The 26664-nt window shown below is 43.4% G+C and overlaps 1 protein-coding gene across 7 annotated transcripts in view; it reads left to right on the top strand.

Moving 5' to 3' along the window:
* The window catches only part of RIN3 (Ras and Rab interactor 3), a 72063-nt gene that overhangs the window by 35689 nt on the left and 9710 nt on the right, over window positions 1-26664 (top strand). For all 7 annotated transcript variants that reach the window (XR_014547575.1, XR_014547576.1, XR_014547577.1 and 4 more), the window contains 5 exons: window positions 2303-2375; window positions 5977-6068; window positions 9749-11200; window positions 14115-14423; window positions 24540-24671. Coding sequence is in view for 4 of the 7 variants with exons in the window: in XM_083611794.1 (XP_083467920.1) it covers window positions 2303-2375; window positions 5977-6068; window positions 9749-11200; window positions 14115-14423; window positions 24540-24671 (2058 nt within the window). In the remaining 3 variants the exon portion in view is untranslated. The remainder of the gene's footprint in view (window positions 1-2302; window positions 2376-5976; window positions 6069-9748; window positions 11201-14114; window positions 14424-24539; window positions 24672-26664) is intronic.

Here is a 26664-nt window from a genome sequence, read left to right on the forward strand (position 1 = left end):
GCCAGACTTGGAGAGGGTGTGTGTGTGAGATGTCATGCATGCATGACAGCACCCCAATGTTGGGCCCAACTTGGTGCACCAGCTGCCACCTCACCCCTCCTGCTCCTGGTGAGCCAAAGGGACCCAGCTAACTGGAAGCTGGCATACAGCTCTATCCTTGCCAGCAAGCTGCTTCTGCCTGAAGGTGCCGTGTGTTGGTGTCAAAGCTAAGAGATTTCCACCAGTCTCCCACCCTCTCAGCTAACTTGAAGGGTGATAGTGATGCAGCAATAAAACTGCTAGCACATTTGCAAAGCTAAGCAGAGTCCAGTATGGTTTCAAATTGGTTGGGGGACTGCATGTTGACATTCTTGCATTGCAGAGGATTGAACAACATTTCCGTCGTGGTCCCTTCCAACTCTATATTTCTATGACCCTCCCTCCCTCCCTCCCTCCCTCCCTCCCTCCCTCCCTCCCTCTCTCTCATTGGAACATGCTAGTTCAGGGGTGAAGAACCTTTTTGGCTTGGTAGGTCAGAGCTTTATCTCCCCACATCCCCATGGGCCAACTTTGACAAGTGGGTGGGACTACCCAGGTGCCAATCATTCAATGTCAGGATGATATTAGGTGACTGGTAGGCCACCTGATAGGTGGACGATCCCCCCTACCTGTCAAAGTTGACTCACAGGGATTCCCCTGCCATCTAAGGTTTTACTTCATGCTTTTCGTCTTGAGTCTGTGAATTGGTTAACCTTTAAGGTGCCTCAAGACTCCTTTACTTGTTCTTGTTGATGTTAACATTTATATAACCACCCATCAGTAATATCTTCTAGATACTTTCCAGCAGACAATTGCAAACTGCACCCCGCCCCCGCCCCGCCCCCACATCAGTGAGGTGAACAGGAAACAAAAACTGAACTATGTATGCTAATCATTTTCTACTAATAATTAAGCTGATATCCAGGAAAGAAGTTTTAAAACACACACTCAAAAAGTCCCTCCTGTAGTTAGTTAGTTAATCAATAAATAATGTTTTGAGGTTTTGAGATGGTCATTTTGCTGCTCCTATTACATATAATACCTTGCCATTGAAGTCATTGTCTAGGACATTAATATTTCTCAGGCTTAAAAAAAGCCTTGGATGGCATTTTTTTTACACATATGAAACTAAAAGCACTTTCTAGCCCCTCTTGTACTATTTGCGCTCATCTGCAAATGTTCTTAATGTCAGGTGGAAAGTGGAAGAGAGCTATTTATAAATCCAAGCTGCATTCTAGCCAGTGCCTGATTTTTACATTTGCATTGCAAAAGCCACTTTGTGTGTGTGAAAACACCCTGGCGGGGCTCTCATGTAGCTGGTGTGAAGACAGTCTGTTTTACTTTTTGTTTTGAAACTTACATTGTGTTCATGAAAGGAAATTTGAATGAACTGACCTTCGCAAGGAAGTTGTAATGTGTTAGGGAGAGTGGAGGGCAGGAGGAGAGGTAGAGAATGAAAGAGAGAGGGGAGCAATGGATGCAACCACTATAATGCTTTGTTTATTATGAGAGAAAACTGGTGCCCTTGGGCAACCAAAATGATTGAGAGACCGCAGCAAGCCCCTCCACTTTGAGAAAGGGACTCAGTTGCTGTACCTGATCACCTGTTTATCACCTGTTAATTCTTTAATTCAGCAGTCATATAAAATGCAGAAGTGAACAGGTTAAATTGTTTGCCAGTATGAAGGTGCATTTTGGGGAGAAGCTTCTCCCACTGATTTCTTCCTCTTATGCAGGTGTACTCAGCATTGATCCTTTACTTATAGAAAGATGGCAATGCTATGCCTGCAGCTTGGCGACTCCGCCAATATCTCCCTTCAGAGAAATTCATGAACAGCACATGAAATATGTTGTGGAAAGCTGGTCTCTTGGTGCTAGGTGGCTTGAGAATTAATTGCATAGCAGGAAGCTACTACCACAAGACCTTTTGTATGTGATACTAGGTCTGTGGAACGGTCATGACACAATACGAAACCGTTTTTAAAATGCTGCCTCTGAACAACTGGGAAAGCAGAACTGAGTTTAGGAGATGAACCAGAGTGAAATATTTCTTTAAATAAACTGTATATCTTTAGTTCCTTCACTGTTCCTTGCTAATTTCGCTGTACCATATCTTATAAAAATGTATAAAATTTAGATTAACATTTTGCCATGTGAATGAGTGTTTTGCAATGCTTCCTAGTTCAAATATGAAGTGTTCACGTGCTCATTCCTTGAAGATTCATCAGCTTCCTGATTTATACAGAAAAGTCCCTGTTTTTTCCCTCTCTTGTTTCTCAATCAGTACTGTATTTGGAAGGGTCCTTTCTCGTGTTTGAAGATATCTTCAAACTGATTGCATTCTACTGTGTCAGTAGGTAAGTTGGATTTATGTTTTCCGATTATGGTGTCTCTGTTCACATATGGGAATGTTCAATGGGGAGATTCTAGGACAATATAGCCCATCAAATTGGGTGATTACTTACGCATTGCCAAAAAGACAGGACAAAAAGGGTAGCAATCAAAAAGGGCACATTTGCGTAACATTTGCATCTCTTAACAAGCATCCTTGCTTTTGGCTGTGGGGACATCTTGAAGACTTATTTATCCCAACAGGTCTATGCAGTTGTTAAAAACTTTTTTGAGGAGCCATTCATGTAATGATTCTGCTGAGGTACTTCTAATGGTGTGTGTGTCTATATATCGTTGCATACTGCCCTGATATATTTCCAGTTACAGATAGGTAGCCGTGTTGGTCTGCCATAGTCAAAACAAAACAAAATTTTTTTTTCCTTCCAGTAGCACCTTAAAGACCAACTAAGTTAGTTCTTGGTATGAGCTTTTGTGTGCATGCACACTTCTTCAGATACACTTCTTCAGATACTTCTTCAGATACAGTGTGTATCTGAAGAAGTGTGCATGCACACGAAAGCTCATACCAAGAACTAACTTAGTTGGTCTTTAAGGTGCTACTGGAAGGAAATTTTTTTGTTTTGTTTTGCCCTGATATATTGTGAGAGGTTAGCATATAAATCTTTTACAAATAAATGTGGTTTGCAACTGAACAAAACCAGAAAACTGTCACTGCATATTCACTCCCTTGTGTACGTGAATGTGAGAAGGCAAATTATGAAGAAAAGCTTCTCATTTGATGTTGTTGTTATTGGTTATATCTGTACACCACGCTGATAGCATGTTTTGGTGAACACAGAGCTGCTGCCACTCTTCCTCATAATGCTAAATAACATAAAATCATAGAATTGTAGAGTTGGAAGGGACCCTGAGGGACATCTAGTCCAAACCTCTGCAATGCAGGAATCTCAACTAAGTTGTGTGATGTCATTGCCCTCTGTTTCCTTGCCGTTATGCAACTTTGTTGGCTGCTGCTTGCAAGGGGTGGAAAAACTCTGGCGTAGTGACATCAGTTCCCAAGTCTCTAACTAAACATCAATGGGGAGACATAGTGTGGGCACGAGTTCCTCTTAGTTTCGACAATGTACAATGTATAATTGTTCAATGACCAGCAGGGGTATAGGAGGTCCTGATTTTAAAAATATTCAAGGGCATACGGAATGCTTTCAATTGGTGGGGGAGAGGCTGTTTGGCAAATGAATTTTTAACAGACTCAGTAAAAGTGACGTCCAAATTTATGTATGGATTTTCAAAAGAACTAAAGAAAGGAGGTAGGGGAAGGAGTGAGGGAAAATTGACTCCTTCAAATAAGTGTCTTCTGAAATCAAGTGTTCTGGCTAGCCTTGGGAATATCTGTGGTAAGTAAAATTGCCTGTCAATGGGAGTTGTTGTTGTTGTCATTATCTGTTTTTCTCAAATGACAATGGAGTGTGCCTCTGGGGGTGAAGTCAAACTGCTGTGTTAGCAGCACTGAAGGGACCTCCCTGGGACAAAAGCCTGGGTAGGGTGTATGGAGGTCCTGGGCTGCCCAGATGACAAGACCTTCTCCTTAGCCTTACTGATTAATGTAATCCAAAGGAAAGCAGAGCCATATGCTTGGCACCAGCTTGGCTGCAGGAGTCGCCGGAAGGAGGTGTACAAGGCACCACCCTAGGGACTCCACCCCGGAATTGTGTAGGGTTTACTCCTAAGCTTTACCTTCTCCTGAAAGTATCCCACAGGGCAGTGGAGGTTTAGGAACAGAGTTTTCCTTCTCCTAGATGGGCTACCTTCCCAGGCTGACAAGCCCCATCTGCCCCCATGAGAGTACTTGCTAAACAAAAGATTGTGTGGTTAATGTTAAGACTAAGGATAGGTGAATATTTCAGTTTTGACTTCTCTCAGTTTATCATTTTTCCAGTGCTCAGTTCTCCACATTTACACACCAGTTTGCCAGTTGTTGTTTTTTGAAGTCTCCCTGAAACTTCAGCAGCATTTTAGTGTGGATTTTTCTCCATGTGTACATTTTTGTATGCCATCTTGCCTAATTCAAACATTTTTGCAATGCATTTTTTTCCTAATACAGTATGGGGGCCTTTTATTGTTTCTTTCACCAATACAGGCATTTTAATGCACATTTTACTTTAAGATGTGCATTTTTGTATACATTACTTGGCTGGAGAACCACACTGCAAGAGTTGGAGAAGTGAAATTTTCAAAAGACGTCTGTGTTTGAGTTCGTGAATTAGGAATATTCACCCTTAAATGAGAATTGGACTTAGTTTCTCCCTCATCCCTAGTTAAGGCCGACAGTAGCTGAAGGGGAGAGGAAAGGCCATCATGAGTTCATCTCTTAGCCATCCTGGGATCTGTCAAGGCAGGCAGTTTGTTCAGCACTCGTGCCAGTCATGTGAAAGAATGATTTCCTGCGGTGCAGAGAAACTACAAGCCAAGCGAGCTATTTGAAACTCAGCTGTTCCAAGCTGTTTTTAAAAGAATTATAATTGACTTTGGGTTAGCAATAAAAAGAGCCAGACTTCCTCTCCACCCCACCCTCGCCATCTCACAGGACCAGTACTATGAACTCTCCTGTGGGAAGGATCCCAGGAGAGAAATGCAGGTCATCAAAGGCCACATCAGAGCCTGCTTCAGTTGGATTACCCTCCTGTGCCACTTTACAACCAACTGACCTGCAGGAAATATGCTGATGGCTTGTTCTATCTTGATCTGAGTCTCATTCGCGGGACACTCTAAGCCAAATAATTGCTCACTGCAAATGTGTGGGCTCCCAGAGAAGAGCTTGCGGCTGTTTCACTCCTCGTAGGAGGTAAAGAAGCTATTGTTTTCTGCTTTGCCCTGTACTTATCGCATGCAGAGCTGTTTCCATTCTGCTGTAGTTCGTCTTCCACCCAAAACTATGGTATTCGATTTGCTGGTGGCTGTAGTAAAAGTACATAACTTTCATAAATTAATTACCAAAGTTACATTGTCATTATGTCATTTCAATGTCAAGAAAAAACATGGAATGTAATCAATTACATGTTCTCTGGGTTGATTTCCATTCTGGACATAGAGCACATAGGCAAACAGCAAATTCTGCTCCATTTCTGTTTTCCTTGGTATTCTCTGACATCCCTAACTCCATCCTGGTTGTTTTGCTGCTGTGCCACACTGAGCTAAGCCAAAGTTTGACCTAGCTTGTCGCCCATACCTAGACTTGTAGTCTAGCTCTCTTGGGCAAACCATGAGCTGTAAGCAAGGCCCTATGGTTTGTGGCTCATGGTTTGTCCAGGAGAGCAGTAACAGGAACCCAGGCCTGGCTTATATGTCAAACTGTGGCTGAAGAGCCTTGGGACACAGGTGGACTTTCTCCCCCATCCCTGCTTGAGGGCCACTTCCCACTCTATGATTCAGAATATAAACTTATTGTAAATGCGTTTCCATTGAAATTATTGTAAATTATTTCGAAGCATTGCATCTGTCTAGAATAAGAAATGAAATAATGCAGAACTAACCAAGCAGCTTTTATTCCTTACCAAGCCACATGCAGCTTTGAATATATTTATTCATTTCTTTTTCACTTCCTAGAGATTTGCTTCCCTCCACGCTAAAGCTGCCACAAGCAATATTGGAAGCCAATAGTGTTACAGATCTAGAAACCATCTCTAGTCTGGAGATAGGTAAGTTGTGTTGGAAACCCCTAGCAACTTCTTACCCCAAACCCTAAATAATGGGTTCATTATTTGGATGTACACCTAAGGCTTCTAGTCCTATGCACAATTCCATCACATGCCAGAATGCTCCCTTGTTTCGCCGAACTCAGCAAGAGGTGGGAGTGTTCCGCAAGGCATTCCTGTTCATCATCCCTGCTCAAGGGCCTTGTATCTCCTCTTCTCCGCCCTTGGTGAGAGGGAGGAGTGTTTTGTAAGGTGGCAGAAGCGATGGGGCTGGTAGGGTGCTGCCTCTTGTATACTTCCCTTGCCTAAGGCAGGTGTTTTGCCCTGCCTCTTAAGTGGGCTGTCTCTGTAGAAGCATAATGCCTCCAACCAGGGAGGCAGATCATAGTCATCACGGCTAGTAGCCACTGATAGTCTTATCCTCCATGAATTTGTCCAGTCCTCTTTTACAGCCATTCAGGTTGGTGGCCATGGGAGTCCCATAGATTCAATATGGTGTGTGTGGAAAAAGTACTTTCTTTTACCTGCCCAGAATCTCCCTGCGCTCATCTTCATTGCATGCCCATGCATTCTAGTCTTTTGTTTTGATCAAGATTGGTGTGATGTGGTTGAGCATAAGATATCAGCTGGAAATACTTGGTTCTAATTTAATCTGAGCCGCATTTTTGCAGATAGACTGGCCACAACATCCTATGAGACTGGCCTGCCCTACAAGATTGTTGTCAGGGTTACTGAATTAACATCCAAAATGACCTTTGAGCACTTGAAATTATTTCTAGGACACATAGAAGTTATACACTGTATTGTGCTTCTTAGGCTCCTTAGTAAAAAAAACCCCTAATCAATTCAGAGAGGAGGTGATGGCAGGTAGCAAACCAGAGTTTTCTTTTCCAAAAGGAAAGATTTCATAATCTACAATGCTTATTTCCACTTCCCCCAGAATCATGCCTGTTTTAGGAGGAGGAATTCCCCGTTTTGTTCTGACACTTCTGAGAGATATGCACACAGCCCTAGGCACAAATCATATCTCTGCAACAGTATTTGTTTAATGCTACTTTATATGCAAATGCTCTTGTACGATAATTTCTGAATCTCTACTTCAGGATGGGATTGAGACTTCTTTTGTTTGTCAATCTGTGCCTAGACTTTGGTAGACGGAACAAAGTCCATCTTTTGTGGGGGGCCGCAATATAAAATTACAGACTATTAAAAAAATGAACAATTTAATCCAGACCAGACATAGGTATTCAGCAGGGCAGGGAGGGAGATTTGCTTATCTGGAGAAGAGGGTACAGCTGGGTTTGGATGGGGTTCCACTTCCCCGCAAGAACCAGGTTTCTGGTTTGGGGGTCCACTTGGACTTGGCCCTATCTGTGGAATCACAGAGGGGAGCCTGTGGCTAGAATTGCCCTATATTTGCTAAGATTAGTATGCCAGCTACAACCCTATTTAGAGAGATCAAACCTTGGCTCAGTAATCCATGTTGAGGATAGACTACAGTAATGCACTCTACGTGAGGCTGCCTTGGAAGACAGACTGGGAAACCTTTACTGGTACAGAATGCTGTTCCTCATCTGCCAGTGCACATGACAATTGGAGCACATATGCACTAATACTGTTTCAGTTTCACTGGCTGCAGGTGCATTTCTGGGCCCAATTCAAAGCACTGATTTTGACCTTTAAAGGCTTAAATGGTTTCGGACAATGTTAGCCAAATGGCCACCTACACCAATGCAGACCTATTAAGATCTGCCTCTGAGACTCTGCTCATATCCTCATGGCATGCCAAGTTGATTTGGCTGGCACAGGAGATAGGGACTTTTCTGGCATGCCCCCGGATTCTGGAACTCCCTCGTCACAGAAGTGTGTGTGTGGCCTCAACATTGCCAGTGTTTAAATGAATCTTTTTTAAAAAAAATAACCCTCTTTTGACTCACATTCTGTTAAAGGTTCTCTATTTTGGTTATTTTAGTATAGATGGTTTTGCCATTAGGGTGGCAATTTATACTGACGTTTGTAAACGGTTTTAAATGGCATAGCTTTGTAAAAGATTGTTAGCACCATTGCCATTTTATGTTAGAATTTATACACCTGCTGTTTTACAGTGTTGTGAGCCACTCTGGGTGATGTATGCATAAAGATGGATTTATAAATCAATATATATCAACAAACGAAATTCAGAATTAGTAAAAGGCATAACACAGATTGGTTCTGCTATGTAAATAAAACTCATTAACAAATAGAATTAGCATCACTTTCCTGGACATCACCACAACAAAAGATGTCAATGGTTTCAGTGTCCATTGTACAGTAAAGGTAAAGGTAAAGGACCCCTGGATGGTTAAGTCCTGTCAAAGGTGACAGTGGAGTTGTGGTGCTTATCTCACTTTCAGGCTGAGGGAGCCAGCGTTTGTCTGCAGACAGTTTTCCGGGTCATGTGGCCAGCATGACTAAACCGCTTTTGGTGCAACGGTACACCGTGACAGAAGCCAGAGCGCACAGAAACGCCGTTTACCTTCCCACCGCAGTGGTACCTATCTATCTACTTGCACTGGTGTGCTTTCGAATTGCTAGGTTGGCAGGAGCCGGGACAGAGCAACATGAGCTCACCCCATTGCGGGGATTCGAACCACCAACCTTCTGATTGGCAAGCCCAAGAGGCTCAGTGGTTTAGACCACAGCGCCAACCCCATAGTCGCCTTTGACTGGACTTAACCGTCCAGGGGTCCTTTACCTTTACCTTTATTATACTATACAAGATACAGGACTGAATCTAGTAAGTATTTTACACATCTCCCTTTTTAAAGTTTCCGTATACAAGAAATGGGAACCTTATCCAAGACATTTTCTCTGAAAATAGAATGCAAAGTAGAGCATGCAATTTCCATACTTCGTCAAACCACATTTTTCTCTAGTCTAAATGTTCTATCAATTCAGTTATAGTATACTGAGGAAGACAAAAAACTTATTCAAGGTGACATCTAAATGTTACTTTTCATCAACACTCAAAGCATAGTATTTTGTACTTTGGAAAAAGTGGCGCTTTCCCTTCGATAACACAGGGGTTACTGTTTTACAAAAGGTAACTTGGTTGATCAATGGCTATATTTCTTTAGGTGGTACACAAACACACTATGTTACTGTGTGTGTGTCTGTGTGTGCATGTATGTGGCTGTGGTTTTACATGACAAACCCTCCAGCTCTTGTGTACAGCAGAAGCTACCCTTCGAGCTCATTCTTACCCCACTCTGACCCAAACTACACACAACATTAGACACATGTCTAAGCAAGCATGTTTAACGTAGCTGCTTTTATTGTGGAATAAGATCTGGTTTGGGCCTCGGACCTCAACCATGTTCTCAGTCTGCACTGGGTTTTCTGCTTGGGGGGAAATTCCACCCTATTCCTTGCTGCTATTTGCCACCCCTACCCCCGGGTAATGTTTGCAGTAAACAGCACTTTTGGCGAAACAGCCATTTTCAGGTAATACTATTGATTGTATATGAGGATTCTGCTTGGTTTGACCTTTTTAAAGGCAGCACTGTCTATCCAATACAGAATAATGCATGTGTTCAATAAACATTATGCAATACAATTCAGTTAAAGGACTTCAGTCTCTTCCTGCCCTGCACTTGATTATTTTCTTTTAATTCTCATGGTTCTTGGTTGGTTTGTTTTTGCAGGTTTCTGGGACTCCGCTTTAAATCAAAGGCGGGGAGGGCAGTTCCCTCACTCTGTGAAAGGTCTTGCTTTTGCCACAGCTCAAGTGAAAAAGGAGGGGGAAACTACCCAGTGTTTTGCAAGCAGCACGGACAATTGTTCATGTGAAATTGAGCTGTCAATAGGAAATGACAGGCTGTGGTTTGTAAATCCTATTTTTATAGAGGAGAGAAGCAACCAGTTTCCCCCGGATGTTCCTCTTCCTCCTCCTCCTCCTTCTCTAGAGACTTGCAGGAAAGATCCTTCTTTTACTAGCGACACCGTGACAAGGCCTCCAAAGAGGTCTCCCATCCGCCGCCCGCCACCACCACCTCCTCTTCATGCTGTGAAGCAGCCTGAAAAGTCTCCCATGACCACTTCTGAAGAGCTTCGGGATCTGGAGAAAAACAAAAAGGAAATGAAAACTGAAGTTAGCCAAAGCAAAGAAGATGATGGGCGGCCGTCTTTGTCTCTCAGTGATTCTTTTACCACAAAGAGATGCATCCCTCCTTCCATTCCGCCAAGGAGGTGCATATCCGAGAGATATTCTGGAAAGGGCTGCTTTGGAAAATCTGAGAAATGTCCAGCAGCAGGTGGAGAACTGGTGGGGAAACGGAGCAATGGGAATGAAGGTTGCATTTCATGTGCTGTTGAGCCTCCAGAGGTGTTTGAAGAGGTTTCGGAGAAAGATCCAGCATCGTGTCAAGGGGGGGAGCCCAACAGCGAGGCCAAGAACCAGCTGGTGGCTGAGCTGCAAAAGAAGCCCCCAGAGAAGTCGGCAGGGCCTCCTATCCCACCCCCAAGAAGGAAAAGGATCTCACGACAGGAGTCATCCGCCAGCTCTTGCCATTCAAAACCAGTATGTGCTGAAGAGTCAGAATTGCCGGTTCCAAAAGGAAAGGGAAAGCCAGTAAAAAAAAGTTGCTCCAATGCAAAAAGGGAATCAAAATTTGCCCGTCAGCCTCTTAGCTTCTCAGATCTTGAAAGTTCTCATGACTCACTGGACAGCCCAGTAAGCAACGTGGGGGCTCAGACACCAGCCTCTGAGCCAGACTCCTATTCCACCAGCAGCACTGAGGATGAGCTAGAGCTGGTGACCAGCCCGTCGGTGAAGAAGACCCGCTCCATGATATTAGGCAGGGCCAAGAACCGCCTGTCCATGGTCAGCCTGAGCAATGTCTTCACTGCTTTCCTGTCCGCTGACCGAAAGCTCCAGAAGAAGATTGTGGAGCTGGCCCAGGACAAAGACTCTTACTTTGGCCGCTTGGTGCAGGACTATAAAGTATACAGCCTGGAGATGATGGCGAGGCAGAGCTCCAGCACTGAGATGCTGCAAGAGATCCGCTTAATGATGACCCAGCTGAAGAGCTACTTAGTACAAAGCAGGGAGATAAAAACCTTTATGGACCAGGCTGTTCACACGGATGAGCAACTAGGTAAGAGCTTCCGTTTTCTATTCTTCTTTTGAGTGCATGGCTTCCTCAAGAGGCAAATCAAGGTGAAAACATGATGCATCAAAATAACACATTATCAGGAGAACTGGCACAATAAAATAGTTGTATTTGTCAGCCATTGGCTGACATACAGACATCTATGGTTATTTACAGGGTTATTTACTATTTTTTCATGTCTATTACATTTTTAAAATGTAATGGAGTCTAGATGCAGAAACACCGCCAAAGAGCAGGTTACCAAAGCACTGACAGACCTCTCAGGCTTTTTATTTAGTGATTATGTTTGTAACCCACCCTTCTTTCCTACATTCAGACTGGAATGCTTGAGGCTATCCCGTTTTATCACTTATCCCCAGGCCATAGAACAAGCTTCAGTGCTTAAAACACCATCCATTGCATCATAACACTAGAAACTCTATCCCAGCCTTCCTCAACCTGGTACCTTCCAGCTGCTTTAGACTATAACTCCCATCATCCCCAGCTAGCACTGCCATCCAAAACATCTGGAGGGCACCTTCACCATCACCTGTGACATTTCCGTGCTGCACGTGTGTGAAGCTCCTTTCTACATATTCAGCAAAGAAATCAAGCTGGGTCGTGGCAGAGTCAAGGATTGCTCTATCCCCTTTTGCTTTAGTCAGACTGAACGGGCAAAGGCACCAGAGTGGACCGATGCTGCAGGCCAGATGAAATTTGGCCATGGGTATGTTCTGTGCTCATAGCCCAGCCTTAGAGTCAACAGGTTAAGTTGGATCTCTGGTGGAAGGAGAAACTTAATTCACGCCCCTCATATAAGAGCTCTTCTGCAGAATAGCTCAGTCAGTAAAGCGAGACTCTTAATATAAGGGTCATGGGTTCGAGTCCCACTTCGGGCAAAAAGATTCCTGCATTGCAGGGGGTTGGACTAGATGACCCTCGTGGTCCCTTCCAAATCTATGATTCTAGGTGTATTTCATGTGTTTCAGTGTTTACTCCTGTGGTCCTGTTCTTCCAGCTATTGCAGATACCCTGGCCAGAATCCAACACAGAGTTGAGTGTGCTTGGATTATAGGCCCTGCAGAGGTGACAACAGCACAGGCGTGATGCAATTTGCTGTGCTTTTGCAAGTTCGATGGAAAGACGTTTCTTTGGGTGTTTTTGTTCACTTGCTGGATGTTAAGCAAGAGTTGGGCAATAGCCTCGGAAGGCTATGAACAAGAGTGACCCGAACTAAAGAATATGCAGTTTCATGCTGCTGGATGTAATCAGTTCCAGCATTGCAGAGATTTGCATTCAGCAGAGCTGTAGAAGTCAAAACAACCACCATCTAGCCTTATACGGAAATGAAATTTTTCAAAAATTTGCTGCAACTTACACCAACCCTGGTAGGCCATCTTTCTACACATTGTCAACACTTCTTCCTGGGTGTCCTCTCCCCTTTCCAGCTGAACACAGTGAAATTGTGCCTGTCATTTTATTTAAACTCACATTGAGAAATTCCTTTTCTTTTATCCTGAGCATGCCAAATTGGGATTATCTTCTGCCTCACTTTCCCCTTCACATCCAGACCCAGTTCCACGGTGTGATTTTTCTTCCTTAACATTTCCAAAATCCATTCTCCCCTCAGCACCTATTGCTAAATATCCTTTATCCATGCTTTGGACATATTTCATCCAGATAACAGAAATTCATTCCTCAACAACCTAGTTCCTCCTTCTCCTCTTCCTTCCCATTTCCCAGCAGTTCACTTTGCTAGATTCATCTTTGCCTTTGGTCATACGTTATGGGTAAAACTTGTTGAAGACATTCATGGATTTTTCCTGTTCCTTTTCCTGTTGTTGTTTGCATGCCATATTGGCTTCTAAGTGATTTACAAACATATAATCAATTATAAAATTCTTACATAATTAAAATACACAGTAAAACAATTCCATCAAAACATTAAAATAACCATATTTAAAATATACAATAAAACAAACCCATCAAAAAGCATAACAATTACACAGTTTAAAAAGCAATTAAAACAGTTGGATCAAGAAATTCGGGTGAACGTTTGCCTAAACAGGTGTGTTTTCAAGGATCAACGGAATGCCAATACGAAGAAAGCCTCTCGTTTTTCTGCAGGAAAAGCATTCCACAACACAGGTGCCACCAGTGAAAAAGTCCGCTTCCATGTTACCAGTCTGGGGGCCAGATTCCATTTGGATGCTGTTCAAAATGGCAGCAGTTTGTTGGGTCAAAACCAAGAGACATTATTATAATTATTTAATTTATTGCCTACCCTTCACCCTAAGGCCCCAGGGTGGGCTACAATTAAAAAACAACAATATAAAAACTTACAGTTAAAAAATAGCAGTTTCTTCCATTATGTTAGGCCTAGTCAGAGATCTCTATGAACTGGCTAGACTAGGCCCCAAAACCACATTTGTTTGTTTTATTTGTTAAAGATGTATGCTGCCTTTCCAATAAATGGTGCTCTAAGCAGCAAGTGTATTGAGGCTTATGAGGGTCAAGACCAGAGCTTCCAAATTTCCAGGGCAAAAGGATGGTCATATTCTTAAGTAAGGAAGCATTTTAGACAACAACAACAACAATAGTTACAATGTGCTAATTTTATTTTAACAGTTTCTAGGCTCCAGAGATTGCCGTCACCAAAACTAAATCTCTCAAATTTGACTATAAATTCCAGAAGGAATTTTCATTAATATGCACAGAGGCAGGGGAAAAGTGATTAAGAACTACTAAGGTTAAATATTTTTGTCAATATTTTCATACCTTTTGGTAGTATGGACAGGTAGAACAAAATACATACTGAGGGTAAGTTGCATGAATGTCTATCCAGGCTGGCTTTAAGATGCTGATTTCTCACATATTCCGTTTCTATCTTATGTTTCCCCACTCTACTTCTCAACTCCAGAGGTGATTGTCGAGTCAGCTTTGCACAAGTGCGTCTTGAAGCCTTTAAAAGACGCCATCAATACCTATCTTAGGGAAATCCACAGCAAAGATGGATCCTTCAAGCTCTTGAAAGAAAACCAGCAAGTCATACAAAACACAACGACCACTGACTTGGGAGTCACCACCAGTGTGCCTGAATCCGCATTGCTGGAGAAAATCCTGCACAAATTCACAACCATGCACAAGGCCTACTCTCCAGAGAAAAAGATTAGCATCCTACTGAAGTCCTGCAAACTCATCTACGACTCTATGACTCAGGGAAACCAAGGTACTGTACAACTATCCTAAAACTCCTTCTCTTGCTATAGATATATATATTCTGAATTACAGAAAATCCAACTAGATGTAAAATGACACATTCGAAGCACATTTTACCCACTCCCCAAGAATTCTGAGCAGTGTAGTTTGCCCCTCACGAAGCTACAGTTCCCAGCAACAAATGCAGGTCCCTGAATTTTTTGAAGGGGGAAATGTGCTTCAAATTTACTTTCAAGGTGTAATGTGTGCACACAGTATGACAACTAGTTCTGAACTGTATTGCTAAGCATGTCATAGCTTGTCTGAAGCCACTGCTAAAGTTGCTGGCGGTGTTTGTTAATGGAGACCAAAGCACAAAAGAGATATTTGGACAGGCCCAGGAAATAGTTTCATTCAGCACAGCAGGGGCAGTTGCAGGAATTAGGGTGGCGGTAGCAGCACCTTCTGAAGCAAGCGATGAAAGCATTCAAGAATATTGCGTGTAAGGAAGGCATTTTGTCAAAACATGTTGAGACCCCAGTTGTGTTGGATTAAGCTGGCCTTCCCCAACCTGGTGCCCTCCAGGTGTTTTGAACTACAACTCCCATCATCCCCATCCAGCAAGGCCAATGACTGGGGGTGATGTGAATTTTACTCCAAAACAGGCAGAGGACACCAGGCTGGGGGAAGGGTGAATTAAGCGTTTTCCTGCAGTGCTATTCTCTTCTCTGTGGCTGTTATTGGTGACTGTATTTCTGTGGAAAGAGAGACCTTGTGCTCCCTGTTTTGAGCTCTTTTAAAAAATCACAGCAGCCCAGGTAGGGCAGGGAATATCTTTCTTTTTGCAAAGGAATGTAGTAATACTGTACTGACAGAAGACTGGAATACAATAAGACCGGGAAGAATAGGCCTGCTATGTAGCACAGGAAATGCAACTGTGAAATTAAGGTGATAGGCAGCTATGTCTCTATGAGTGCCTTTGTGTACATATTCAGCTGAAGACCTTGAGAGCCCAGAGATGATGATGATGTGCTATATACCCCACATTCCCTCCAAGTTGCTCAGTCTATTTACATGGTTCTCCTTCCCCCTGTTTTATCCTTGCAGCAGTCTGGTGATGTAGGTTAGACTGAGTAATGATGTCTGGCCTAATGCACACCTTCCAACACTTTGAAGCCCAAATCCAGGACGCCATCTTCCCAGATACCGATGTTGGGGTCCGTTAATCAGGCCCAAGCTGCCTTGGTCACTGAAAGGCCAATAAACGCCATAGACAGAGGAGATTCCCATAACCACTCGTTTATTCAGCTGAGTAAAACAGAGCGGATGAGCCACACTCACCAGTGTGATGGTGAAGCCACCCCAAATAGCCTTTGTTCATGCTTTTTATAGGCATCCTCTCTCCCTTTCCCCCTAATTGAGGTTCCTTGCGCTGGTTGAAATAGGACACCCTGCCTGGAGACCTTGAAGGGGAGAGCTGCCTGGCAGAGGGAGGTTTTCCTGAAAATCACCTAGCAACGTTATCTGGTCTTCACATATTTGTGGCTCACCCTACTAAATTCAAAAGCCGGCAGTTTTTTTTACAGAAGCAAAATGGCATCAGTTAGGCTAACCCAGGCAAACTCGTCCCTCCAGATGTTTTGGGACTACATCTCCCATCATCCCTAGCTAACAGGACCAGTGGTCAGGGATGATGGGAGTTGTAGTCCCAAAACATCTGGAGGGCTGAGTTTGCCCATGCCTGAGCTAACCAAAAAACAGGACAAGAACATGCCTCTATGGCTTTTCCTGAGACCCCACACCATCTTCCCATTTTTTATCACAAGACCACAGTTGCCATTTGGGTTGCCATGATCTCATGCAATTTTGTGCTGCAGCTTCCCCACCACTAAAAAAAGTGGGTTTTTTTAGGCACACCCAAAACACCCAATGCGTGTTTTGGGGTGCCACACAAGATTGTGGCCCCAGAAAATGCATTTTCCCAAGGGAAATCGTGCAGGATCATGGCAGCCAAAATGGCTGCCGTTCTCTCATGATAAAAAACTGGGATGCCCCAGTTTTTCCAGGACACTTGCAAAGTATGCTAAGGATGCAGTGAAGTTCATGGCTGAGTGGGGATTTGAGCTCTACATGTCTGCTCAGAGTTCAATGATACTTACACCTAGGTAAGTGTTTGTATAGGATTGCAGCCTGAATTTCTGTAGGGCTAGTGCACTCCCTGGATAGGGTGATGTCCAAATGATTTGCTTAAAGATGCTTGTAAAGTGTTTCGAGATCCATGAATAGGAGTGGTCTGTTGTTTAGTCATTTAGTTGTGTCCGACTCTTCGTGACCCATGAACCAGTGCACGCCAGGCACTCCTGTCTTCCACTGCCTCCCGCAGTTTGGTCAAACTCATGCTGGTAGCTTCGAGAACACTGTCCAACCATCTCGTCCTCTGTCGTCCCCTTCTCCTTGTGCCCTCCATCTTTCCCAACATCAGGGTCTTTTCCAGGGAGTCCTCTCTTCTCATGAGGTGGCCAAAGTATTGGAGTCTCAGCTTCAGGATCTGTCCTTCCAGTGAGCACTCAGGGCTGATTTCCTTAAGAAAGGATAGGTTTGATCTTCTTGCAGTCCATGGGACTCTCAAGAGTCTCCTCCTCCACAAATGATTGATTGATTGATTGCCTCCTTGTGCCATGGAACCAAGGGAGAAGCAAACCCATGGGCAGAGCCTTCATTCCTTTATGAAGGTCTGGGCAGGATTCCAATTCCTTTTAACTCTGCATTCAATTATTTAATACCAATTTTTGTCCAAGCGCTGGAGCCCAACCAGAGGCTGATGCTGCAGATAGTTTCGCTAGACTGTAATAACATGGGGGCTTGTAGCACTGGAGAGGGCTTATTTTTAAGCCTCTTAAAGATATTTATGAAACAAATGTTTCATGTCATTGAAAAATAGAAATAAATGGGGGAGGCAAGCTGGATTTGGAATAAGGCAATTCTAATTTGTACAAGTGAGACCGTTTCCAATGTCATTGAAGCAGCCGGTGAAGGACCTCTGGCTGTTTCTGAGCTCTGTGGTGTGAGCCAGGGGGTGAATGTAAAGGAGACAATTGAGTTTGCACAAAATTTCACTCGTTCTCTCTTTCTTCCCTCCCTCCCTCCCTCCCTCCATAAAAACAGAAAATATTGAAACCTTGCATGCATTCCAAGCAATTTCCATATAAAATGTTGGTTTATAAACATTTGGCAGGTTTTTCAAAAGAACTGGAGGAATAGAATCATAGAGTTAAAAGGGATCTTGGAGGCCATCTGCTATAATCAAGGCTAGGTGCACAGTCCAGGCTGCAACTACAGCATCCCTGACAGATGTCCAACTTCTGCTTTAAGTGCCTCCAGCATAGGAGAGCTCAAGACATCCTTATCTGCTTTTGAGAAGCACTTAGTGTTAGGAAGTTTCTCCTGGTGCTAAGGTGAAATCTGCTTCCCTGCAACTTCCGCCCTTTGGTTCCAGTTCTTCCTCTGGAGGACAAATTTTCAAGGGCCAAGGCCAGTCGCTGGGAGCCATGGGAAGGGAGAATGCTCGCGCACTCAGATCTTGCTTGCAGGCTTGTCAGAGGCCACTGTGAGGACAAGATGCTGGGCTTGATGGGTCTTCAGCCTCTGGTCTTATGATGCTGGACACAACATTTTTACAGCACATCACTAAAACGAACCCATGATTGATCTATCAGTATAGACAACTCCCCATTTATGCAGGGGCTACATTCCGAGGCACCATACGTTTAAGTGAAAATGTGTATATTTGAAACGCCATTGAAAAAGCCTGCAAACACCTGTTATGCCCCTGCCCCAACCCTTTTTATGACATTTTTGAGTTATTTCCAGGTTTGGCGAGATGTGTGTGTGCACAGTTGCGCACATATCGGATGTCGCTGCCTGTACTAAATATTTGCACAAGTAATAAATACATTGACATCTTTCTCTCTTACTCTTACTGTTTCCTGAACCTCCCAAAGATGGGAATGACTTGCCAAGCTCTCAAATGGAACCGAACCCACATTCCCAAAGCCCAGCTCACATTTTAGACCATTATAGCAGGGGTTCCCAAATGGTGGCCGGTGGTGTTTCTGTGAATTCGCAGTTGGAAACGGGAAACAGCACATCCATCGCATTCAGTATTCATATTGATGATTTGTACCTCATTTTAATGGCCTCTCTTATTTTTAGCATTGTATTCTGTTGTAGTGCAGTCTGAATTTTGTGGAGCACTACAAAACACAATGCACCAGAAATAAAAGAAGCAATACAAATACAATTAGAAATCATAATGCATCTTGCACAGAGGATTACAGTTGCTACAGCAGGGTGCAGGGAGCTAAGTGGTCCATCAAGACCCTTAGCAATTTTCAAGCGGTCTGGCAGGGGCGGGGGTGAGTTTGGGAATCAATGTATTATAGATATTGGATGCCACTTAACTACCCTTCTTACTGAGTGTCCTGCATAGGGCTCCATTTTTTCATGCTCACCCACATTGTCACTTTGTAAGGATCGTATTTAGCGTGCTGGGCCTTTATGGATTTCACCCATGAAGCCACTGTGGTTTTCGCCAAGCTAGGAACTGCTTCATGCAGTTCCACTGCCAAGGGATGGATAAAGTCTTGCTTTTGTTGTTTGGTCATTTGCCTCTTCCATTTCCGTAGCAGAAGAGGATATTTCTTTTTGCAGTTTTCATACGCGAGGCTTAAATTGCCTCTGAAGCTGTCTTTCACTATTTATGCTAATTTCTGATCATAGCTAATGCGGATGTAGAAAAGAGAATGAGAGATAGTTATGATGTAAATGGGATTTTTTTACCCGCATTGATTTTACAGGCACATTACCAAATCAACAAAACCACACCCCCCCCAGTTGAACTCAGGTGTAAAAATGCTTGTAGAATGCTAGGTGCTGATGAAGATGTCAATCATGGTGGGAGGCAAAAATATTCAGTCCTTCAGATTACGTGTTCCTCATGTTTACTAGCGTAGATACTAAGTCTGCAGTGCATTGTGGGGCAGAAAAATGATGTGCCTGGCTTTTAAGGCTTCTGGGTTCTCTCTCATAGGGAGGACAAGCAACTGCAGAAAAGGGAGAGGTTTCAGAGAGGCATGTGCTGTGTACACCATTTAGGAACAGATTACCGTATTTTTTGCTCTATAAGATTCACTTTTTCCCTCCTAAAAAGTAAGGGGAAATGTGTGTGTGTCTTATGGAGTGAATGCAGGCTGCGCAGCTATCACAGAAGCCAGAACAGCAAGAGGGATTGCTGCTTTCACTGCGCAGCGATCCCTCTTGCTGTTCTGGCTTCTGAGATTCAGAATGTTTTTTTTCTTGTTTTCCTCCTCCAAAAACTAGGTGCGTCTTGTGGTCTGGTGTGTCTTATAGAGCGAAAAATACAGTAAGCAGACTTTTGCCGAGTCCACCTAGTTCAGCATTGTCTACCCAGACTGTCAGCAGCTATCCATGGTCCTGCAGCAGAGGTCCTTCACATCACCTGCAACCTGTCCATTTAATTGGAGATGCTTCACAGGAGATGCTTCACAGCAGTTTCCATATGAAACACAAATGGCTTTGGCCTGGTCTGCACACATTGCAACAAAAATGAGGAGGCAGTTGGATGGGCAGTACTATCTGAGACTGTAGTTGAGGGGTGTCACAATTTTAATGCTCCTCTTCCTTTAAAGTTCCCTGCAAACACAACATAGTAGCAAAGGTATGGGATGTTTTATTTCTCTCTGTTGTGCTGGTATTCTATTTGCAGGGATATTTTTTGGAGGAGTTTTCAGAATTGAACTCCCACCTCTGGTCTGAAATAGGGATGTTGGAAATGGAAGCAGAAATTGTCAGTGTTTGCTTATTCATCCCATGTCTGGAATGGAAATCAGCCCTGCAAATATGGATGCTCTTTGCTGTTATTGTTTAAAGCCTGCAAACAATGCATAATTGGTTACTCACAGCAACCCCCTCTCCCTACACATACGATATGCTTTGCATTTCCTTTGCCTTGAAATGAATGGTGTGCAACAGTGTAATTAATTGTGTGGACAGAGAGATAGATAATGTAGTTCTTGTCAGAAGCCAAAGTGCAGTGGAATGGAAACACTTCTGAGTATTGGAGCAGAAATCGACGCCTTCTTACACACCTAGTCTGAACTGATACCAACTCATCCCCCTCTTCATATGTTGACCATCCTTTATCTGCACATTCATTGATCATATGTCATTATACAGTGGTAACTTGGGTTACATACGCTTCAGGTTACAGACTCCGCTAACCCAGAAATAGTACCTTGGGTTAAGAACTTTGCTTCAGGATGAGAAAAGAAATCGTGCTCCGGCGGCGCGGCAGCAGCAGGAAGCCCCATTAGCTAAAGTGGTGCTTCAGGTTAAGAACAGTTTCAGGTTAAGAACGGACCTCCAGAACGAATTAAGTTCTTAACCTGAGGTACCACTGTAGATATATTTCAGTTCCAAACTTTATGCCAGGAAAACAGCTGCAGATAAGTTCTCATATAGTCACTGAAGAGAGATTTAAATTATTGGAGACACTTAAACTGAAACTACATTGTGGCTCTTCTTCTTCTTCTTCTTCTTCCTCCTCCTCCTCCTCCTCCATGGCTAAATTCAAAATACAGTACCCCATATGTACCTTTTGACTTATTTAGGCATCTTGAGTTATTGGAATAATAGAATTGTAGAGTTGGAAGGGACACAAAGGGTCATCTGTTCTGACCCCCTGCAGTGCCTGACTAGTTGATTAATTAGTTGATTATTTCCAGTTCTCGTAGCAATGCATATATTATAACTGTTATCGCCTACCAGCCTTTATAATACATGTAGGGAAGGGACAAGGGTGAAATTGCAAAAATTGCAAAGTGATAATTTGGAGAAATGTTACCTGTGCTTATTACCAGCTCAGCGAGGGAACACAGCTTAGTAACAACAGCCATATAATGTCAAGCAAAGGTTAGATTTCTTGGGGCAAAACCCACAAAGACTTCTACTCATTAAAATGAGGAAGAGCATGGAAAAGCATTGCAATGGAAAGAGTTACTCTTGACTGATGTAGAAGGCCTGCTATACACATATATCAGAATTATACAGAGAAATTCTGGGGTGGCAGATAGGGGACAGTACTGTTTCAGACTGCGGGTGAGTTATTATGCGTGCTCCTTAGACATTTACCTATTTAACTATAGTGGCTTTCCTCTTTGACATTCTTAAGCACATCTGTTTGGTCACTGTGAGAACAGAATGTTGGACTAGATGGACTATTGGCCTGATCCACCAGGCTGCTCTTACGTTCTCTTGTTCAGGTTCCACTAAACAAAGGAAATTTTCTTAATCTGTGGTGATTATGTGTTTAGAGAATCAAGTAAAGATGTATTGCAAGGAAGAAATAAGTTTATTAGGCTTCTAGAATAAATATGGAAGAGTTGCTCTGTCTAATTCAAGTACAGCCTGACCATCCTTGAGCTTTACATGTTCCCTGCTTCCCCCTACAGAGGCTACGAACAATATCATCCTAATGTAACTGAGCAGATAGGAAAGTGGTATCTGTGACATTCTGATTTAAGACCTTTCTAGAGTTGATGTAAGAAATTCATAGGTGATTAATGCATACTTTGGCTGGTAGAATCAACTCTCTACTTTACATCAGGCCCAATCCAAATGGCCACTTAACATTTCACCAAAGAAGAGGAAACGTGTAACCAAAAAAAGAGGACAAGAGAGGATTCAGATCTGCATAAATTTCCATGTGCCAATACATCTGTATGCACACTTATATATAATCCAAAAAGGTATAACCGTAGCGCATACCGGCTTGGTCTGCTGTCTAAGTGCTGACTGTTGATGTGCAATTTCAGGACCCTCCCTGCTCTCCTTGCTTTATATTTAAACTGGACAGCCCTGTGAATAGAGAACTGTTCTCAGTGAAGTAGAAGTAGAAGTAGAAGAAGAGTTTGGATTTGATATCCTGCTTTATCACTACCCTAAGGAGTCTCAAAGCGGCTAACAATCTCCTTTTCCCTTCCTCCCCCACAACAAACACTCAGTGAGGTGAGTGAGGCTGAGAGACTTCAGAGAAGTGTGACTAGCCAAGGTCACCCAGCAGCTGCATGTGGAGGAGCGGGGAAGCGAACCCGGTTCACCAGATTACGAGTCCACCGCTCTTAACCACTACACCACATTTATTATTATGATTATTATTTCTTCCATTTATACACTGCCTTTCATCGATCAAGAACACAGGGCAGTTCACAACAATAAAAGCAATAACACAACCAGCACAAGCATTTTTAAAATGAAAGCTTTAAAGCATGGCAATACAACAGCAAACAGATCAATACAAGTGACCCCGCACAAAATGTCAGAGCATCCTATAAGCCTGGCTGAATAAATGGCCACTCTAAGCCAGATCTGAAGGAATGCGTTGGCCATATTAACTGCTGATCCTGCCCTTTCATCGATGCCTACTTCTTGCAGCTAAATTCAGCCCTCCATCCACACCCACCAGAGACTTCCTCAGTACCAGAAACTGCAATACTGTACAAAGGAAACATTTTGCCAAAACACCCACTGAACAATGAAGCCTTTTTAAATGTTTGACAACCTGGCTGTGTATTTTTTGCACAGCAGGAAACATAACTCTCATAACGTACAGAGCCCAGCTAATAACAGCATAAGATTTTGTTTATAAAGAGAGTCTTAGCACTCGAGCGTTCCACCACTTTGTTTTAACTGAACTGGCTTTCCCTTTCTACATATATTCTCTGGTTTACTTAAAGTTTATTTATTTTTTGATGAGGGAACAGAAGAATATTTATATAAGGCTCCAGCTGAGTATAACCGTCAGCTTCAAATAAATCCCCTGTTGACTTTGCCTGATATATAAGGAAATGTGTTTCATAGGAAATACTTGTAACAAGCCAATGGCCACAAGCTCATGCACAGCTAAGCATGTTTAAGCTTATTGATTTGAATAGACTAAAGTGTGCTTGAACGTGGGGTGGAATATGGCCAGTGAGAATAAAGGGAAGCCTATCTTCTGTCATGACAGCAAATTCATGGTGGGTATAATTTTAAAGCATGAGTCTGACCAAACTGTGGGAGGCAGCGGAAGACAGGAGTGCTTGGCGTGCTCTGGTCCATGGGGTCACGAAGAGTCAGACACGACTAAACGACTAAACAACATAATTTTAAAGGACCTTCAACATTTGGTCTTTTAGAGATGGATGGCTGTAATAGTAGTGCATGGAAGAAAATGACTGTGAACCCTGTAAATAGAATTTGAAGGTTGCTTTTGATGTTATTTTTCTTAATACATAACTCTCAAAACGTTTATAAGGAAATAACACACACTTTTGGAATGTGCAAAGGTGTGGATGAAAAACTGTCACATACACACTGAGATTCCTAAAGCATATCCACCATTCGTGTGTCTCAGATTTGCATCTGACCATTCACACATTACAAACAGACTATCCATTTCTCCTTTCTTGCATTGGCTTACACAGCTGCTCCTGGGCCACTGAAGTTGCATGACAGAGTTGTTCAGACCATGCTTTTTTCTTTTTCTTTTTAGCAAGCACTGACTGTAGAAATCCCCTGTACATCAGACTTTTTCATATAAGGTGGAGGCTCATTGCAAGCAGATTGAGGATGGCGTGGCTATTTGCTCCATTGGACCACAGCATTTGGTTGGAAACAGGATGGTGGGCTAGATGGCCTTTGGCCTCATCCAACAAGGCTTCCCTCATGCTCTTCAATTCATTCCAAAATACGATTTTCCAAGATACGGTTCTTTCTCGCAGTAATGAAGCCACTGGGAGAGTATGAAAACCTGTACTGCTGGCAAATTCATTTGCACATTTACATCTTCATCAGCCCTGTTTCCTAATCTGTGATTTGGCAGCTATGAAGCACAGCTGCTCTACAAAATCTGTGAGAAGGACTGATTTGCACATTAACCTAGGCTAATGCAGGTTGTGCATGGTGGGGGCCAACTGTTGGGCCCCTGTGCCTTCTCTTCTCTTCTCTTCCTGCATGTTGGTTTTGAATGTTGAAATCAGCTCTTAGCCTGCTCGGTTGTGTTATCTGAATAGGCCTCTTCTTGTTTCAGGGAAGCTTTACGGGGCAGATGACTTCCTCCCGGTGCTCATGTACGTACTCGCCCGCAGCGACCTGCCAGAGGTGCTTCTGAATGTGGAGTACATGATGGAACTCATGGACCCTGCACTGCAGCTGGGTGAAGGTATGAAAGACCTCCTTTGTGGCAGAGGGAGGAGCGAGGGTGGAGGTTCGCAAGGGCACACCACTGGCAGAAATGAGAATAAGCTGCCCAGCAACCATAATTGTAAATGTTTGTCCCAACTTTACATCTGCTCTTCAGCTGGTGGCCAATGGCAGGGCTGGCACCAGAGGACATTTGCCAAGGCCACCATCCTAACATTGGTTGTGTTTCTACTTTGTACAGAGTATGCAGAAGGATCAAATGCAGCCTAAGAGACTTATTCTGATTATCAATTAAATTTGTATACTGCCCTTCATTCATAGATCTCAGGGTGGTTCACAACATAAAATTACAATGTAAAAAGCCCAAAGTAGATAATAAAAATAAGAACAACCGCAAACCAATAATCCCTCCTCCCACATTTAAAAGGATGACAATCAGCCAAAGGCCTGGTTGAAGAGAAACATTTTCTCCTGGTGCCTAAAGCTGCATGATGAAGGCACCAGGTGAGCCTTCCTGGGGAGACCATTGGACAAGCAGGGAGCCACTGCAGAAAAGACCCTTCTCATGTTGGCACCCTCCGGACTTCTTGTGGAGGAGGCACACAAAGAAGAATGATCTCAGAGGATGATCTCATGGTCCAGGTCTGTTCATATGAGCAGTGGTGGTCCTTGAGGTATTGCAGTCCTGAGCTGTTTAAAGCTTTATAGGTCAAAACCAGCACTTCGAATTTGACCCAGAAACTAATTGGCAGCCAGTGCATTTGGGCCAGGATTGGCGTCATGTGCTAAAACTGTCTTGTCCCAGTGAGCAACCTCGCCACTGAATTCTGCACCAGCTGAAGTTTCCGAACTATCTTCAGAGGCAGCCCTACGTATAACGCATTGTAGTCTACTTCTTCTGGCTCTTCAAGGTTGTGAAGGTCCCACTCAGGGTGCCATCCTAGAGCCACCAAGATTCCCCCTTACTTTTTTTATTTGTTCATTCTTCATCTCCTGAGATCTACAGCCATGATCACAAGAGGCCACTGGGAGCGCCAGATTCACATGACAGCAGATGGCCCTTGGATAGTGGATGTGGGAATGCTTTTGGTTTGCACAACAGTGACATAGGTTTTTGGGCTGTTATACCAGAGCCACTTCATACATTGACCTATAGTGGCTTAGAGAGAGAGAGAGAGAGCTACCAATCAGGAAATGAATCTGGGACCTTTTGCATGCACAACATGTTCTCTGCCACTGAGTGAGCTTTTCCCCTCTCTTCTTTCATGTGACCTTAACACTATGCTCAAGGTTTTGAGGAGGAAGGCATAACTGGGCAGACAAATGGAAGGCAGACAAAAGGAACTACTTCTTCACACACAGTTAAACTACGGAATTCCCTGCCACAAAATGGAGTGATTTCCTTCAACTTGGGTGGCTTTGAAAGGGGATTTGACAAGTGTTTGGAGGATAAGACTTGTTGGCTACTGGCCATAATGGCTTTATATTACCTTCAGAATCAAAGGCAGTATGCTTCTGTATCCCAGTTTCTGGGGAGCACAAGTATCAGAGTACCACAACACTCCTGTCCTGCTTGCTGACCTCATAGGAGTCTAGTTGGCTACTGGGAGAGTAGGATGCTGGGCTAGATAGACCTTTGGTCTCCTCCACCAGGACTCTTCTCATGTTTCCATTAGGGATGTCAAATTATTCCAATTCGCTCCGCTTTGGGGAGCAAGCCTATCCATTTCGGACCACCAGACCCATGCACGGCCCAGAACATACATATGTGGAATTTCCCATATGATGAACTGATGTATGCTAGGGTCTGGCAACATGCTCAAAAGATGTTGCCTTCTTTCTTTTAAAAAGTTTTACAGCTGCTTGGAGCAGCTAGTAACTTCATTGTGGTAAAGAAGGCCATTTGAAATCTTCATGGGAAGCCACTGTGCATCATAATGTGCGTCCTTTCCTGGGGAATCATACGGAGAAGATGGCTACCTTTTCTTCTGTATGTTGTGTCCCTGGTAGCC

This window comes from Podarcis filfolensis (genome assembly GCF_964270895.1).
Source record: "Podarcis filfolensis genome assembly, chromosome: 1".
Lineage (NCBI taxonomy): Eukaryota > Metazoa > Chordata > Lepidosauria > Squamata > Lacertidae > Podarcis > Podarcis filfolensis.